This window comes from Semicossyphus pulcher, unplaced genomic scaffold (assembly GCF_022749685.1).
Source record: "Semicossyphus pulcher isolate SPU_LCO1_2020_fin unplaced genomic scaffold, fSemPul1.0.p SCAF_13, whole genome shotgun sequence".
NCBI classification, from domain to species: Eukaryota; Metazoa; Chordata; class Actinopteri; order Labriformes; family Labridae; genus Semicossyphus; species Semicossyphus pulcher.
This window is the reverse complement of record NW_027211637.1, coordinates 12,153,697-12,170,749: the sequence shown is the minus strand read 5'-3', so window position 1 is coordinate 12,170,749 and position 17,053 is coordinate 12,153,697. Positions and strand designations below refer to the sequence as shown.

The 17,053-nt window shown below is 38.6% G+C and overlaps 2 protein-coding genes across 2 annotated transcripts in view; both read left to right on the top strand.

Annotated features, from left to right (window-relative positions):
* The window catches only part of espn (espin), a 40,126-nt gene extending 24,558 nt beyond the window's left edge, over positions 1 to 15,568 (top strand). The window contains exons 10-15 of the mRNA XM_069660586.1: positions 13 to 66; positions 4,163 to 4,308; positions 4,839 to 5,216; positions 13,276 to 13,354; positions 14,368 to 14,389; positions 15,156 to 15,568. Coding sequence (XP_069516687.1) covers positions 13 to 66; positions 4,163 to 4,308; positions 4,839 to 5,216; positions 13,276 to 13,354; positions 14,368 to 14,389; positions 15,156 to 15,303 — 827 coding nt within the window. The 3' untranslated portion in view covers positions 15,304 to 15,568. The remainder of the gene's footprint in view (positions 1 to 12; positions 67 to 4,162; positions 4,309 to 4,838; positions 5,217 to 13,275; positions 13,355 to 14,367; positions 14,390 to 15,155) is intronic.
* LOC138590305 (espin-like protein) lies at positions 6,709 to 9,114 on the top strand. The gene is made up of 2 exons (XM_069660917.1): positions 6,709 to 6,732; positions 6,895 to 9,114. The coding sequence occupies exons 1-2, from the start codon at positions 6,709 to 6,711 to the stop codon at positions 9,112 to 9,114; spliced, it is 2,244 nt and encodes a 747-aa protein (XP_069517018.1).
* Positions 15,569 to 17,053: the final 1,485 nt, after the last annotated feature.

The window sequence follows — 17,053 nt, the reverse complement described above, 5'->3', positions numbered from 1 at the left end:
TGCTCTGTCAAGGCGGGGATATGTCTGCCTCTCAGGCAGAGGGAGGGGCACCGAGGCAAATGAAAAGTAAGTACAGTTTGCTGACCAATCTCTTAAGTAAGTCAGTTCACTGGCCTTCAGGCCTTCACACTTTCATCTCCACAGTTAAATATCAAATTTTAGAGTCGCTGTTGTCATATAAATATTTTGCCACTTTCTGTTGCTGATTTATCTAAATCAGCATCCAACTTTTGGCAAGCAAATAATTAATATTAATTTTCAACAGGAGAATTTGGTAACAATAAAAAAAGGTTTAGTTATCCATTATGTGTCGATTGACAAGAGAGCAACACTTACAGATCGAACTGTGCCTCCTGACAGTCAACCGTGAACAATCAAAGTTTACTGTGGATTAAAAACACAGCAATTGTCAGTAACACAGTCAGAGTCAGAAAGATTTCCACAACCCATGTGATTCCTAAAATCAGTGGTTTAACTGGATCAGTTCTCTTTAAAGTTTTAACACTGTTGCTCAGATTTTACTCCATTAAAAATTGACCATCACAATAAAAGTCTCTCTGGTGGACCCAGACTAGAATACATTATTTTTGGTATTTTTTAATTTTAATGAAAGCCATTTCCGTGTAGTTTTAAGTAAGCAATGTTTTAATTCTTTATTGTAATCTCAATGAAATGAAGGGTAACCACAGAAACATTCTTCTCAACTGTGCTATGTTTTGAGATTAACATCAGCATCATACCAAAAAATAAATGCGGATTATACCCAACATCATTTTATAATAGGGTGCAATAAATAAAAGATGGAGGGCTGGTTAAGAGCACAATTGCTGGAGAGACACATATCAAAGGAAGCACAATCTAACAAACAAAGGTTTAAATGTTCAATTACGAGCGAATATGGTTTCAAGCAGCACCTCCGAGAGCATTATATGGTGATGCAGCAGTATTAAACATGAAGCCCTATTAAGCCCTATTAGCCCTAAAAAGCAACTATTTATTGCTTCATTCAGGATCAGTCTTTTCCTACAAATATCCTTTTGTCTCATCTATTCATGCTCCACCTGCTGCCTAACGGTAGGAAAGCAATAAAACACTTATAGCTAAAGAGAAGTGTGTGCTTACTAATGGCATGATTTGTGCTCCAGCGTTAATCAGGTAATAAGCAGGCAGTTAGGTGATCATAAAATTAAAAGTCTTCAACACATCTGAAAGCTCAAGATGAATTTACAGCTCAGATACTTGTTGAGACGACGGCAACAAACCAGGTGGCTGATTTAAGATGCTGCTAAATCAATAGAAATTGCTGTTTTCTATTGATAAAAAGGAAGAAGAGGATAATAGGTTTAACGTTGTAAAAGAAACATGCGAAGTGATGTTTTTTTTCTACAGTGTCAATCAGGTAATAAACAAGGAGTTTGGTGGTCATAAAATTAAAGCCAAGATGAGTTTACACCTCCAACGCTCATTGTGAAAACAACCAGCGATTAAAATACTGCTGCAACACTGTAGCGGCTTAGAGGTTCCCTAATCAATCAAACAACCTCCCTAATCCCACTTGGAGCTATTGTTCTATATTGATTAATGGGATGGAGAGATTCCTACTTTTATATAACAGGGCGTGTACAAGACGCATCTCAAGATTCTGACAGTGTAGCTTGTAAAACTGCACAGCTCTTTAATTTCTAACCCAGAGAAAAAAAAATCTTTTATGCTGTGAGGTCGAACTTGAGAAGTTATTTGTCAAATGTTCTCTACCTGTCACAGCTCCACCCTCCTTTACACTCACTCTGGTACGAGTCCACACCCCGAGCCGAAACAGACTGTAACTAACACCAACACACAACCTTTGGTTCAAAAATGCACAAATACAAAAGGTGCATCTGTCATGAGTTATTCTTGTTTAGCTATGTTTTTGACTTGTATTTCGGGGTTCAGATATTATTTCTTGTTTTACCTTGTCACTTTGTCTCCCTGTCATGAGTTCTCATTGTTTAGTTTTGTGTTTAGTGTATTCCATGTTCGGGTCACAATTTAGTCTTGTTAAGTATTTAATTTGTGTGTCATTGGTTAGATCATTTCCTGTTTTACTTTGTCTCTCGTGTTGGTCCACTTCCTGCCTTTGTGTTTCCTGCTTGTTTGATTGTGTGCCTTGCCCTCTTATTTTTTCACCTGCCCCTTGATTGTCTCACCTGTGTCTGATTAGCCTCACCTCCTAAGTTTAATTAGTCATTGTGCTCCCCTGTCTCGTGGCCAGTTCATTGTCTGTGACAGCATCGGAACATTACTTCAGTGTTGTTGAATTTTTTTTGCATAAATAACATCTGATTGTGGATAGTGGATTGTATTCTGGAGCTCTGTATGAAGATTTGTCAAGGGAAAATGGTTAAAGGTAGGCTATATATGTTCTCTACTACTTTTTTATGACTGATCTAATATTTTTATATTTTTAGTTTTGGTAGAAGTAACTGGCCCCTGCAACAAAAATTCACTGAACAATGCAATCTTTTGACTGTAACTTTAAAGAGCTGTCACATGTCCCAAAAGTGTGTCAGGGTTCAGGAGCTGTTTCCTGTTATCCACAAAGTTTTCACCGGTCACAGATTGAGTGTACAACTGCACATAAGGCTTGGAGGTTGTTGGTAACCAGTCTCTGTTCTTTCTGTGTAATTCAGCAAATGTATCGAGTCATACATTTGTTTATGATCGAACTGTGCGTGTGGTTTGTCGCAGTGACGACTGGTCTGCTAGGGTGGACTAACAAGCTGTTGGTTGAAGGTTGATTCTGTGTATGTGAGTGTGTGTGCGAGCGTGCATGGCTAACTTCATCTATCTATGAGAGTGTGTATGTGTGTGTGTGAGCGTGTGAGTGTGTGCGCATGTGTTAGTTAATTCCTTGCCGGCTTGCCAGTGGCTCGCTGTCACTTTGAGTTACTGGTGATTCCTTTAGATTTCCCCCGACTGTGATGATGGGTCTTTAATAGAAAGCTGGGCTACCGAGAGAGAGAGAGAGACAGAGAGAGGGAGAGCAAGGGAGAGTGAGGAGGGGTGGCAGGCTATCAAGGGTTTGTGTCCAGCTAGACCATTGTGGTCGCCTCAACGGGGAACATTTTTACAGGAGGACTTTTTTTCCACATTCCCTAAGTAGAAAATGAGTGATCAATGAGGGACTGAGGATATTCTCTTTATTGGAGGCTTACATCCGTTAAACAGGTGAAGTATCTGTTGGCTCTCTGTGATTTTGGTCCTTTATATTTAAAATTTTAATGTTGTAAAGAAAATAGTGTAGCTGCTCAAATAGCTGTACATTGTTATGTTTAATCGGACATTCAAGTAAGCTGATTTGTTTATTTGTGTCTGACTGTTTGAAGTCTTGATGTGTTTGTTAAATATTGTATAAATGCCAGTTAAGTGTACAAAAATGGGGCCTTGCATGTAAGAACTACTTTGATGTTGCCAGATATATATTTTACATGACTTCCATTTTGTCAGGTGCTTGAGATGTTTAAACAGAGTTCCTTTGTAAGAGCATTGCCAATAGATGCCGTAGTAGAAGTCTGCCTGAATTTGTTGCATTGTTCACGATAAGTAGATTAGGGTCCATGAAAGCTGAATGTATAATTTTTTGCCATAGACCTACTTTTTAAAAAAAGTTACAAGTTCAGCAGTAGCTTAGCTGTGTATACATCAGGTGACACTGTGAACGAGGTTGTGTGCCTCCTCTCTTTGGGTTCACTGTAGTGAAATAATTTTGAATCACTCATCCCCATCTATTCCCGGCTCTATGCAACAGTTGCCTAATGTGCTGATTTCTAATTGGTGTTTTTGCATTGTCTTTGAAATGTATTAAAAGGAATTTAGTTGCTCAAAAGTTTAAAAAGTTATAGAAAGCGGTGCTAATCCAAATAAACAAAACTAAAAAGTAACTTTCAAGCTTATCAATGAGAGACTGTAGCTCAGTAAAGACCTCCCATCACTGTTCGACATTCTCCAGGTCAGGATCGTTAGCTGCCTGATCAGATGAAATATTTAACAGTGAAATGCCACCCAACCCTTCTCCTGCTCCCTCTTCTTTAGTGTCTCTCTCTCACTCTCCCTGCTTCTCTCTCCCTCTATTCCGTCTCTCTTTCTACCCGGTTTCACTTTTCTGCTCCATTGTCTGCAGGCACAAAATCTTTCAACATGATGTCCCCCACTGGAGACAACTCAGAGCTGCTGGCAGAGATCAAAGCAGGGAAGAGCCTCAAGCCCACACCTCACAGTAAAGGCTACACCACTGTGTTTTCGAGCAGCGGACCCACAGGAAACAATGTAGGTCCAATAACTAATACATTTATGCAACAGTTACTGGCAAATACGGAATTGTTTAATTAAGAAAATCAGCTACAGTTCTTGTAATTTCTTGGAAAAAAAGTGTAATTAGGTATTGGAAACATGCTCACGATGCTTTTCCATGTCATTGTCAGCCCCCGCTGTAATGCTTACTTTATGATCTAATTATTCAGAATTTGATTTGATGCAAACCAGGCAAAGTAATTCATTGATGATTCAGGGTTCCTAGCCAAGAATTTGTTGTATTGTTGTTTCCAAACTTATTCAAACATTGCAGTCATGGCAACAGGGCAATAAAGCTGTCTGACCTCAGAGGACTGATCACCTAATCACGGGAATTATACAGTAGTATTGTATTTGGCTGTTTAGCAACAACAGTATTTCCATCCCAGTTTCTAATAATAATATAGATTAACAAAGAAAGAGTTTGATTTTGTTCTGTCTCTGATTGTGGAAGGAAAATGATCATTGGTTAAAAATATCTCCCATGTTTGTTTTTTCAACTCTAGGGAAACACCACATCTCCACCAGAGACCCGCACATCTAGCCCACCACCCAAGCCAACATCCCCTCCACCATTCAATAAATCTGTCACCACCCCACCCACCACCCCTAGTCCCAGCCCCAGTCCAACTAACTCCGGATCTGCCAGGACCATGTCAACCTCTGCGAGCTACGAGCAACTGACCTCCAACTCTATGATCAATGGGAACATGGGTGGCAGCATGGCCGGAGCAGAGTGTGGGCGGAAGATGAGCATTGCAGATGTGGAGACACTAGTGCCCACTCATGACGAGCAGGGGAAAGCGATCCCTGAATGGAAGAGGCAGGTGATGGTGCGAAAGCTTCAAGTCAAGCTGCAGGAGGAGGAGGAGCACAAACGCAAGGTAGGAAAGATGTTGCAAGGCTGTGAGAAAGTCTAGAAGTTTTGTTGTGTCTGAGCTATCCCATTTGTGGTCCTGTACATTTTACATGCTCTGTAACCTTCACCTTTAATTAACCAGCAACACAATGGGGATAGCTTGGTTTGGATCATGGGTTTGGATCATGGATTGAGCATGGCTTTTTGTGATTTCAAAACAATGACGTTCTATAAATGTGTTTTTAGTATAATGCATGACATTAGTTTTCTCTCTCTTTCACTAGTCAGTCGAACAGCTAGTTGAAATTGCAATGGGAGTCAAGACTACAAGTTTCTAAGTTGTTTTTTGAAAATGTTTGCAAAATAATTGCCATCACTTGCCTTATATTTAACTTCAGACCAAAGGCCATTGCCAAACTTATTCACAACTGTTTCAGTCAGCACATAGAACTTGCTTGGAAATGTAACAAGATTGATAAGCCTAAAAATCAATGACATACTGTCTCCATGAATAGTCACTGCAGTGTGTGGTTACATTTTGTATTTATTTAGAAACCCTGAACTCTGAACACTTCATATAAAGTTTTTAGTGATATTTTCACCAGCAAATAACACATTGAAAGACTACATATTCGAAATGTCATGAAATAAAATGGCCCAAGGTAGCTTAAAATGTAGTTGCATATGTGCACAAGAGTTTTTACATGATTTCTTTGTTACCTTAGTCATCTCTATGCATGTATTTTTCTCTTATTTATAGTCTTTATTCATAGCAAAGGACTCTTTGTGGTGCAGTGAATTGAATACTTGGCTCCAATTTCCATCACAACATTAACACACTTGACTAATGGATTCACAGTGTGGGCTGGTGTTTGCTGATGGAGTTTTGCGGCTCCAAGTTTATACATGCTGATTCAGTGGTGTGATGCCAGGCCCATTCACACTACAGGTCAACCAGTTATACAGAATAAAAAAAATGACTACATGTGAATACCACTTCACTCCTAAAGTTGCAATCTACTGCCAATAAAATGTGTGTGCAGTGAGGAAAAAAGTGGAATGCCATCTCCTTTAAGATGTTTTTTTCAGGCAGATCATGATACATTAAAAGGGAAACTCTACACCAAGTTCCTTTATCAACAAAAGAAATAGGATTTCCTATCACTGTTGGGTTTGGACTGAAGTGTGTCAGTCAGTTGAACCGGTGCCAGTACCCAACAATGATCTAACATTGAACCATAGCAGAGTGATGTATCATATTCCAGCTGCAGACTTATAATAATGTAACTGCTGGATTTCAGTAAAAGCGGAATTCTCAGCATTTGATTTGTTAGTGTTAAAAAGATCATAAAAAAACGTAGTCATAAAAATGGGAGAGAGAAATTGAGAAAAGGGGTTGAGCAAATCTAGATTTAATAAGTGCTTTAATAATCTATTCACATCCTATTGGTATAATTATTATACAGTTTACACAATTATATAAAAGGACAATGCTTCTCTGTTCTCCTAGACTCAAAATGAAAGTAGAAAGTTCTGTGCTTGTAATGAGGCAGTGCCATTGCACCACTAAATCCATGTAAATCCTGTTTGTCAAGATGGATTTGCACTGAAGCTTATGTTCAAACCAGGAACTTCGAGCTGAAGGAATTCCCCCTTGCTTCCCTTCTTTCTTGTCTTCTGGTCTCCTTTGACATCTGATTTAGTTTGCTGAAAGCGGACACTACCAGCCTCAAGAATGGCACTACTCCCACATCCACAATGCCATTTTGGGCCCATTTGGGGAACTGATGACAGAGGATGACCTTAACCGTATTGAGAAGCAAATTGAGAACCTGCAGGTCATGCACAAGGTCTCTGAAGTCGAGAAGGAGCTGGAAGAACTTGAGCGACAACTTCACCAGCTCCTACCTGTTTCTGCTGCCCTCAATCAAGGGCACTTCTCAGTAAATCCCAAACAGGTACATGGCCAAGCTGAAGATCTTCCAGCCTGGTGCAGCAAGATTTCTACCTTGCTCAAGAGTATGGCTATTCTTCTTGCCACATTGGGGGGCAAAGATATAGACATCCTGGATCTTATTCATTCTGGATATTCTCAAGAAAAGGCAAGGAATGTGAACACAGGTCATCTTGAACAAGCAGGATTAATTGGCACTGGATTTATTGGACGGTCTCAGTCCTTTTCAACAAGAGAGGATGTGGAGAAGGAGATAAAACAGTGTGGAGTTTCAGTAAAGAACCTCAAGGCAAATTATGAAATTCAGGGTCAGTCGCAATCTGTAGACAACAAAGCAAACAGGGTGTACAAACGCAAGAGGTCACTGCCTGTAGTCAGTGAATCTAGCTATCGTCCAGAGACAATTCATGAAGATGATGTCCCTACTTTTTCTTCTGAGGTCCTTCAGTCCCATACCAATGGGGATTTATTTTCAGTAGAGGAATCAGTCTTACCACTTGTTGAAGAGCCAGTCATCGTCGCATCTCATGCTCCTCAGGTATATGCGCCCTCTGAGGCAATGGCTCCAACCAACATTGAACAGTTCAACCAGATTCTTTCTGCAGACCCCATTTTAAATAATGATCAACTAACAAGAAGCTTGGAGGTGCAGACAGATCTTAGTTATGTCCAGGAATGTATTGAAATGAGGAAAGAGAGAATTGTCTTCCTGTTTCTCGAACACTGGCGGAAGTACACTATCTCTGAATGTTATCGGACTAAATATACTGGCACAAGAGGAAATCATTTGAATGTTGGCTGGGAGGACTACAACCAATTTAGTGCACAGATTGGTGGGGAAATGCATAGTGAAGATGACAAACTCCTCCTTTTCATGAAGTCCAAGCAGGTAGTAGGGAATCTGATTGGCCACTGGAGGACAATCATGAGTCAAGTGCCCACACGCCAGATACGTAGGCTGAGTCGTGCCCAGATGATCTACTGGCCAGAGCACTTCTTGCCACACATCAGTGGGTCGCCCGTGAGCTATGAAAGCCTAACCCTTGACCTCTTCATGCTTGGATACTTCCAGTTGCTGGAAATGAGCATGTCTCGCTGTGAGCGCAAATTCCGCCACCTCTTATGCTATGAGATGTTTGACCGTCTTGGTAGCCATAAATGGGAGGTAATAAGACAGTTTCACAAGGAGGTCATGGAGGAAATTGAAAAAGGAACGCGAGACTGGGCAGATGGTTTTGAAGACATAAAAATGAAGTATTTTAGAGACTGTGATGGTGGAGGAGGTGTGATGACGGCTTCTTTGCACTCCATGTCTCCTGAAATGTCTAAAATGCCAATGCAGGAGTCACTTCCTCCCCCACCTTCGCACCCTCCACCTCCTCCACCTTCTCCACCACCGTCCCATCCTGCACCGCCACCTCCAAATGCAGAGTCCACTCTACATGCACTCTCACCACAACCTTCCCTGCCACCCTCACATTCAGATGTTTCTCCGTCATCACCACCAGCAGCATCTCATGAAAGCATATCGGTCAATGGCCAGTGTGCTGACCAGAGAAACCTGAAGGAGACATTGAAGGACAATGCTCAGGGGGATGTTAAAGCCAGTGTGCAGATGTCACCAAATGAAGAATTGGTTTCTAATGGGAAAAGTTCAGAGCAGGCCCATATACAGAACTTGCAAACAGATAATAAAGTAATATGCACTGATGTGACCGCAAAAGCTGAGATACTGCAGGACTCTACAGAAAGCTCAGGACAAGATCAAGTGAAAGTTGTCCCACCTATTACTGAGAGAGTCCTAGAGGAACCTCGTATAGAAAAACTTCCACCTAGAGATGAACATATTGAAGACTCAATTAAAGTGATTTATGAGCTCAAAGAGTTCAGCAATGAGGAGATCATCAGATACATTGACAGAAGCTTTGCTTTTTGGAAAGAAAAGGAAGCAGAGCTTTTTGATATCTAACAACAGTGTGGATTGATGGTCCGCTAAAGGCAAAGTTCACCTGTTTAACTAGCAAGGAAATGCAAAAAGAGCAAGATCAGGGAATTTAACAAGCAAATTAGAGTATGCTGAGAAAGGCAAATAATCCTGTGCATGGTAGCTTTTAGGTCGTGTCACTAAAGATCTTAATATAAACCTTTTGCAAAAGAAGCAATGAAGGAAAAGAATGACTGTGACGTCAAAAGACACATTTGCTAAAATGGTTTAATTTTGAATTGTGTTGAACAAAGAGCTTTTTTGAATATAGTATGATTGATTGCCATGGTTCATTATTTATAGGAAAACACGTTTATAAAGAAAATGATTTGCCATAAAAGTCATTTAGTATGTTTGTTTGAATCTTCTTTTAAATTAACAAAATAATTTGTAAAACTGTCCACACTTTGTTTATATTCAGTACTTCAGATTCCATTTCATGTTCATGCAGCCTCAGTGATTTCTCAGAAAGGCAAGGGATTTACTTAACATTGGAAAAAACTTTGACTTTAAGCAATCTTTATTGTTTGAAATCAAAGTCAAAGAAAGTAGGTCATCTGTAGGTTTGGAAGAGATTAAGGTTACTTTGTAGTTCACTGACGGCCCTCGTCTTTCAGTCTGTAACCTCATGACTTTTTTATACAATGTGTGCCTTTCAGTATAGATTACAAAGATTAACACGCATGGCAAATGCAGTAAGAAGTTTAGAAATTCAAACTTCAGTTTTAAACTGTCAGCAAATAAAAGCATTCATGAGACAAACATTTATCATCTAAAAGAAAAAAAAAAAGTTTGTGTAATCATGTCTGTTCTGTTTTTTGGTACTCTATTATAAAATTTGAGGGTTTTTGAGGGATTTGCTCGAACTTTCCTAATTTAAATGCGTTTCTTTATTATTTGGTTTTTACATTGCTGTTAGAAGTTTGTTGACATTTTTGTGATTAAATGATTTCCGTAGTTATCTTAATGTCATTCTACTTTAACTGTTTGGGTTGGGTTACTTAACTGACACACATTGCAAACAGTTTATTGTCTTGTATTATTTGAGTGTCCAGATTGAGATCAGTCCAAATCAAATCTAATATATCTTGAATAATCCCACCTCTTTCTGTACTAATGAAAGAGCCAGTCCAAAACACAAAGCTCTTGAGTGTACAATCCTTCTTTGCAATGCTTGTAGTAGAGTAGTGTAGTGACGAACTACACTATAGTGTCTCTTTTACAGCATCAAGATTACCTTCAAATAACCCTCTTAGCACCACCTGCTGTCATGCTATCCCTGGCTTACAGGAGTCGTAAGGAGGTTACAGTGAATCTTGATCAACTCACAGCTCAAAAGGGAAGGCAGTCAGCTGGTGAACTTAAAGGTGTATAAATAGATTTTAATTTATGTACAGAATTTGTTTCTGATTTGGTAAATTTAAATAGCAAAGTAGGTGGTATTGTGAGCAGTGAAGTTTAAATACCAACAATGATGTTATACAGTATAATTCATGTACAGAACTATAATTTCTGTCCCCTTTAATCTGCCTAGATTGTTCATTGCACAAGGGAAACTTTTTATAGTATTGCTTACCCATATGCAAGTTAATGTTTAGTCAACTCTGAGTTCACACAACAAGAGAATTAGTACATTTAACGACAAAAATAGAAATTACATCAAAATCCTTTAATGGGAATATTTTAATTCGGAAACCACATCAACAAAAAGTGTCAAGACTATACAGAGGTGTATGTTTTACAGGTCTCTGAAATCATTTGGACAGATTTTAATAAATTCATAAATGTATGCAGTACAAAATTGGTATTGGTATCTGTTTATGGTTGATCAACAGGATGCCTGCTCAGGCATAAAAACAGACACCTCAATCTAAATACTAAATTGCACTAATCTTTCAAACACTGCAAATGTAAGTAGCTAGTATTTTCTAATACGCTATCCCTTTAATTTGTAAAATGACCATAAATCTACACAACTTGCCACCAAACTACCTGCAAATGATTCCCCATTATAATAACAAAGCATCTGTCAGTAGATATTAAGGTCAACCTGCCTTTTTCTAATGGACAGTTGATCTTGGCTGATAGCATGATTGAAAAAAATCATAATTCAGACCAGTGTACACGCACAGGAATTTGAAAAAGAGCAGTCATACCTGCAGGTGCATGCTGGCTGCATGCGCCACAGTGTTCAGGTGCGGCTCACGCACCGCACACCGAGAGAATAGGAGGCTCGCCTAGTTTTACCATGAGCTGTGCATGGTTCTCAGATTGTCAGACTATTGCAATACATTGGCTACACTCTCACATGGATGTAGTATATCACACAAAAAGTGACTCCCATTGGGTTTAGTTTGGATTGAAGATCTTTATGTCGAACAACCAGAGTGTTGTTTAATTATCTCTTTTTTTTCAATGTTTTGAAAAGACATAGCCCGGAACCTCTGAAGCGTTACAGCTGATTGGCTTAACTGTTGCCTTTTTTTTGTTGTGATGGAATTTTTTGGAAACATGATTAGACGATTTAACAATCTGTTGCCTTGCCTCTCTGTGTTCATCCAGGCTCCATTTAGTATTACTGTTACCTGTAAAGACAGTTGTATGGATGGAGGATTTTACTAATTGTATTTGTTAATGTGAGTGGCTTAATGTGAGTTAAATAGGCAGTGATTCGTAACTTAGTTAAAGTAACATTGCTGAGCGCAGAGGTCAAAGAAGTCACTGACAAAGAATTTCTACTTATGCAAGTTGGTTTACACAGATGCACTAACTAATTTCTGTCACTACACTTTAGGGTGTCATTGATGTCCTGCCTCTGGCCCAAATGACCCATTTTTATGCTAACAAACGCAAGTGAATCCACTGTATGACTTGTGGATAAGCAGGAAATCACTGGCCTTATTCTAGTGTTAATACAATCTGGCCACATGAATTCAGCAGTGCACATGTGCATTTCAGTTCTTTTACCATAGCAAATCTATCATCAAATTTGTGTTCAGGTTTTTTTTCTTGCTTTAAAATTCCCAGGGGAGTCACTAAACTGTGTAGATAATCTTACCTGGATTCATGTTTTGCCAGGGCAAGTGAAAAGATTAAGAACAATGCAAAAGGACGATGTATGTATGTCAGTCAGGCTAGAGAAGAAATCCAAGCTGGCTGTCGTCTTTCTCTCCCCTTAATCCACCTCCAATTACAGCCCTGAAAGGGAGAAAAGGATCCAGTTACCATTTGTGTGTGCTGCCTTAGAGAACATTCAGTAAAACAGTGTCCTGTCCTGTCCAAAGGCTTTACATTACTATAAGTAAACAGGGGAAGAGTACCTTTTGTGAGCTTTGTTTGCTGTTGTAATACATAGATCTGTTTTCACTGTACGCTATATGCAGTTCTTAGTATCTGGGTCTTCCATAAAGGGTGTTTGTCAAAAATTCAGACATTGTGTTCATCAGAACTAATTTTTAACAGTTGCTCTTCTATGCAGATGTTTTCCTGAATACCTCAAAACCATCTTTGACTGTGATTGTGGTTTTCAAAGATCCCTACACTACCAAAATGTTTTTAAATATATAATTACCACATAGAAACTCAACAGTAACAACTCCAGTATCAGTAAGCAGGTTTATTGAGTAATCTGGATAACTTTGATGAGTAAGACCGTCGAAAACACTGCAACACACATCGATGTAAGTATATTAATGCCTGGTTTACAAATGTTTTCACATAAAAATGTATAAATGCCCCCCATTAGATTGAAGATGATTGAAACTGTGACCAAAGTCTGATCATGTTCAAACTATATGCTCATGATGATGATCTGCAACAAAATAAATGTGCTGTTCACAATTACAGGAGGGTTAGAGAGGCAGCATATCTGAAGCTGCTGTTGGTTAGGTATTTAGCATTGTAAGGAATAAAAAATGAATGAAGTTTCTGTTATCAGTAAACATCTAACTATCACTAAATATAAAGGTACAAATCTTCTTGAAAGAAAAATAATTTCATTTGAAACTTAAATGAGGGTCATCTCTTGACCAAGGGATGAAGTCAAACATAGCAGGATAGGAGATCCCCTTTTTCATTAAAAATCCTTCACTGACTTGTACGGGCCTCTATCTCCATTTCCCCCCTGACCCCTCTGTCTCTCTGCAGGCTGAGGAGGAGGCTGCACGCCTGGCATCTATGCCAGCCTGGAGGAGAGACATGATGAAGAAGAAAATGGATGAAGACAGGTGAGTAACAGCTGTTTTTTTTGTCATATCTTATTAATCTTATCATTTATCCCACTTATCAAACCCAGAGCTGATGATTTAAGTCTGTGCTGATGCAACTTTAGTCTAGTGATAGTGCTATGCTTTGTGGTCAGTGTCTAGATAAGCTTTGGCAACAAAAACAACTTGTTTGGACTAAGTGCTAAGAAACCTTGAGCATGAAGATGGAAAGGCATGCATTTGATTTGTCTTTTCTACTTTGTCATTTTATGATTTTGCACTCTGAAAAGCACTTCAGCAAAACACTGCTGCACTGATGTACTGTATTTTATTAAGAGTATTTTATACTATTATTATATCATAGTAACTTATATAGTTCTCCTGAAATCATTATAAGTGATGATAGTCACTCAAAGAATTCCTGTTTTGCAAATCACTTTACTGTGGAGCAGCAGCTCTTATTGCTGTCATTTGAACAATTCTGTCTGACACCAGTGCTCACAGGACAGTATGTGCAAAGACAGAATAATGACTCCTGCCCACTGGAGAGATGTATCTTATGTAGTAACTGTAGTTAAAATGGATTATTGGTGACACAGTTTCCAACTAGAACATTTCCTTAAAAAGCTGCCACTGTCTGTTTATCTGAGGATGGACATTTTGGGTACAAGAGCAAAGACTCAAAACTGATCAAAACCGCTGCTTTAAACATGTTGGTTTTCTTCTTTTTTTTTCCAGTTTATCTGTTAAAAAAAAGACAAATTTTCTTCCCTTTCAATGATCTATACCAATCTGTGCTTACAGTCTCTGTCTGTCTTTACTGTGTTGATTAAAACTCTGTTTATAAAATAGTTTTGGAGTTTTTGTGTAGCTATATCATTCTTTAAGTATAGCCAACATAATGTTGATTATGTGACATTGTCTTTGTAGTTAGTCATTTGCAAACCTTTAAATAGTATAATTTTTGCTTGAACAGATTAACTGTTTCTGTTTAAGATATTTACGCCTTTTCTTCTTGTGCTTATGTTCTCCTGATGTGACAGGGAACAAAAAAGGTAAGAAAGAAATATTTACTCCACAAATTCATTTAACTGTGTTTAAATATAAAAAGTGTCCAGAATTTGTAAAATATTACTTAACAGGAAACTTTGAATTTTTGATCATGGCTCCTCTTAGTGGCAAAAACACTTGTCACGTTATTATGTCTCATGGTGGTTAAGTCCCCAAGTAAGTATCAAAACTGTTATGGGGAAAAAAACAATGATATGACAATGCCATATGTTATCATTCTCCCCTCATATATAGCTAAAACCTAAATACTAGATAAGTCTGTTTTGAAACTAAAAGGAGAAAAATAAAAGAGCATAAAGGGAGAGTTGAGGCAGCTTAACACACGCAATGGTTTTGCTCTTTTGTTGTTATAGCACCTTAAGACACTAGATGATGCTCTTCTCTGTTCTTCTGTTTGCCCTGCTTTTCTCACTGACAGTTAGCCATACTAAGGAATGAGGTGGAAAAGCCATATCAACCAACAAAAATCTCTGAACAGTGGTTAAAAATTAAAAATGTATACATCCTCAGAGTTGAATACATTTGCTTTCAAGTTACAACTCGAGGTCATCCTCTTATTTATCCCACGAGACAAAGTAGTAAATACATCAAATTACATCACTCACTGTAGAATGTTTATTTGTTATTTTCTATCATGCAAACTTGTATAGTTTGAGATTTGATTGTTTTATTCAAAGGACTATTTACATATTTCATTTGATTCCTGTACAATTCTAATTTCATTGTTTGGCCCTTTGTCCACGCATGTAGAAAAGCAGAGCAGCAAGCCAAACAGGCAAAAGAGATAGAGGAGAAGACGGAGTTGGAGCGACTACGGACCCTGGGTTACGATGAGACCAAGCTCGCCCCCTGGCAGCGACAGATCATTCTGAAGAAAGGGGATATAGCCAAACAGTGACCTGGGCCGTCTCCCCCTCCTCCGACCCGCAGCACTCCCAATGTTCACATTCACCCACTCCAAGGCCTTCACCAAACACCTAGCCCTCCCCGTTCCTTCACCCTGCACTGGACATTGGGGAAGAGTTTGTCTCCTCTAAACCCCATCTCACTCTACAGCCTCCAGAAACGCAGGACCGTGCTGTGGTTCCTGCTGTCCACACCGACTTTGAAACACCTCATTAAAGTCTTGCAGAACGGGCTCTTTGTCCTCTTGTGCTAACGATACCCGTAACATGCACTGATTGTCCTTGTTTAAGACGCTTGCTATAAAGGCATGTGTCCTCAACTTAATTAAGCTTATTCTATTTATAGTTTCATATAGTACCTACATAGCATCTATCCATTTGCTTTCCTGCAAATCAATAGAAGCTATTTCACACAGAAGATTTACTCAAACAGAAAGGTTAGTAGGTGGAAAGGAACTACATATGAATTTATTTGCCATGGTAAAAAGGCCATTGCATTGCATTATCACCCCTTCATATGCCACATGTACCATAATCTAATGAATGGTAACGTAGCTCCATAACAAGTGAATCATCTAAAGATGGCATGGGCATTTTCAGCTAATGCATTCTGTATCTAGACAATGTCACATCATTGTTAATCATGTTATATAGTTTTGTATCAAGCTCCTAGAAGCACTTTCTTAATGGCTTCATTTTACTGCCAGAATTGTAATCTTTACACTGCTCAAACTAATCTGTTTCTTTAGATCAGCTTGTTTTCATTTCTCTGTGGATTTTGAATATTGATATATATCCTACTTAAATATTGTAAAGATTATGTAGCTGTGCAAATTGGATCTTATTAATTATTACTGGAAAAAAAGCTGCAAAGTACCAATTCAATTTTTTCTATATGTGACCTAAATGTTAAGCTTGTGATCATGAATGTGAAATGTTGTGTGCATGTGTTGCATAATGTGTATCAAGAATGTTATGGTGTATTATTAAGCACATCTGACCCCAGGACCTTGGACATTCAGTGATTTACAAGAATAAGAAAGGCATGCTGTGAGTACAAATTTCTAGAAGAAGTTGAGAATGGCCTTTTTAAAAACTAAAAAAAAGTTAATTGCAGCATCTTACTCCAGACATCTCAGCGGCACACTGAATATTATATAAGAAGACAAAAGACATTTGTTTGTCCTGTGTCTTGTTCCAGCCTTTCTCCCACTAACCTGGAGCCCATTAGCCTACAGGATGCAGAGAGAAATATCAGTAACACCAGAAATGTGCTGTTCCTTAGATAATGCCAACTGTGTATTAGTCATCTGAGTCTAGTGTCAATACTCACGCCAAGGTCTTTGGCTCAAATATTAGAGTTTAAATAAGAAACAAGATTTACAATCTCTAACAACATATTTAATTCATAATTTCTCATGTGAACAGTAAAGGTTTTCAAGAATTCCCAGAATTTACACATTTATCAGGCAGGGTTTGCTAATTTGGGACTTAATATGATAATATGGGAGTGTGACTGTGTGTAATGTTTTTGGCAGAGCTGAGGAGACACATTTAAATATTGCAGAGTATCTTAGAGTTACCTCTCAATCAAAATTCCCACATGATGGAAAATATTCTCTCTATTTACTACATTTATGTTGGATGTATATTTTTACAAAGGGTATTGAGCGTACACATTATGTCAAAATGAGAGACATGTTTGGGAATCATTTGGAAATATTCTAATTCACTGTCATCAGA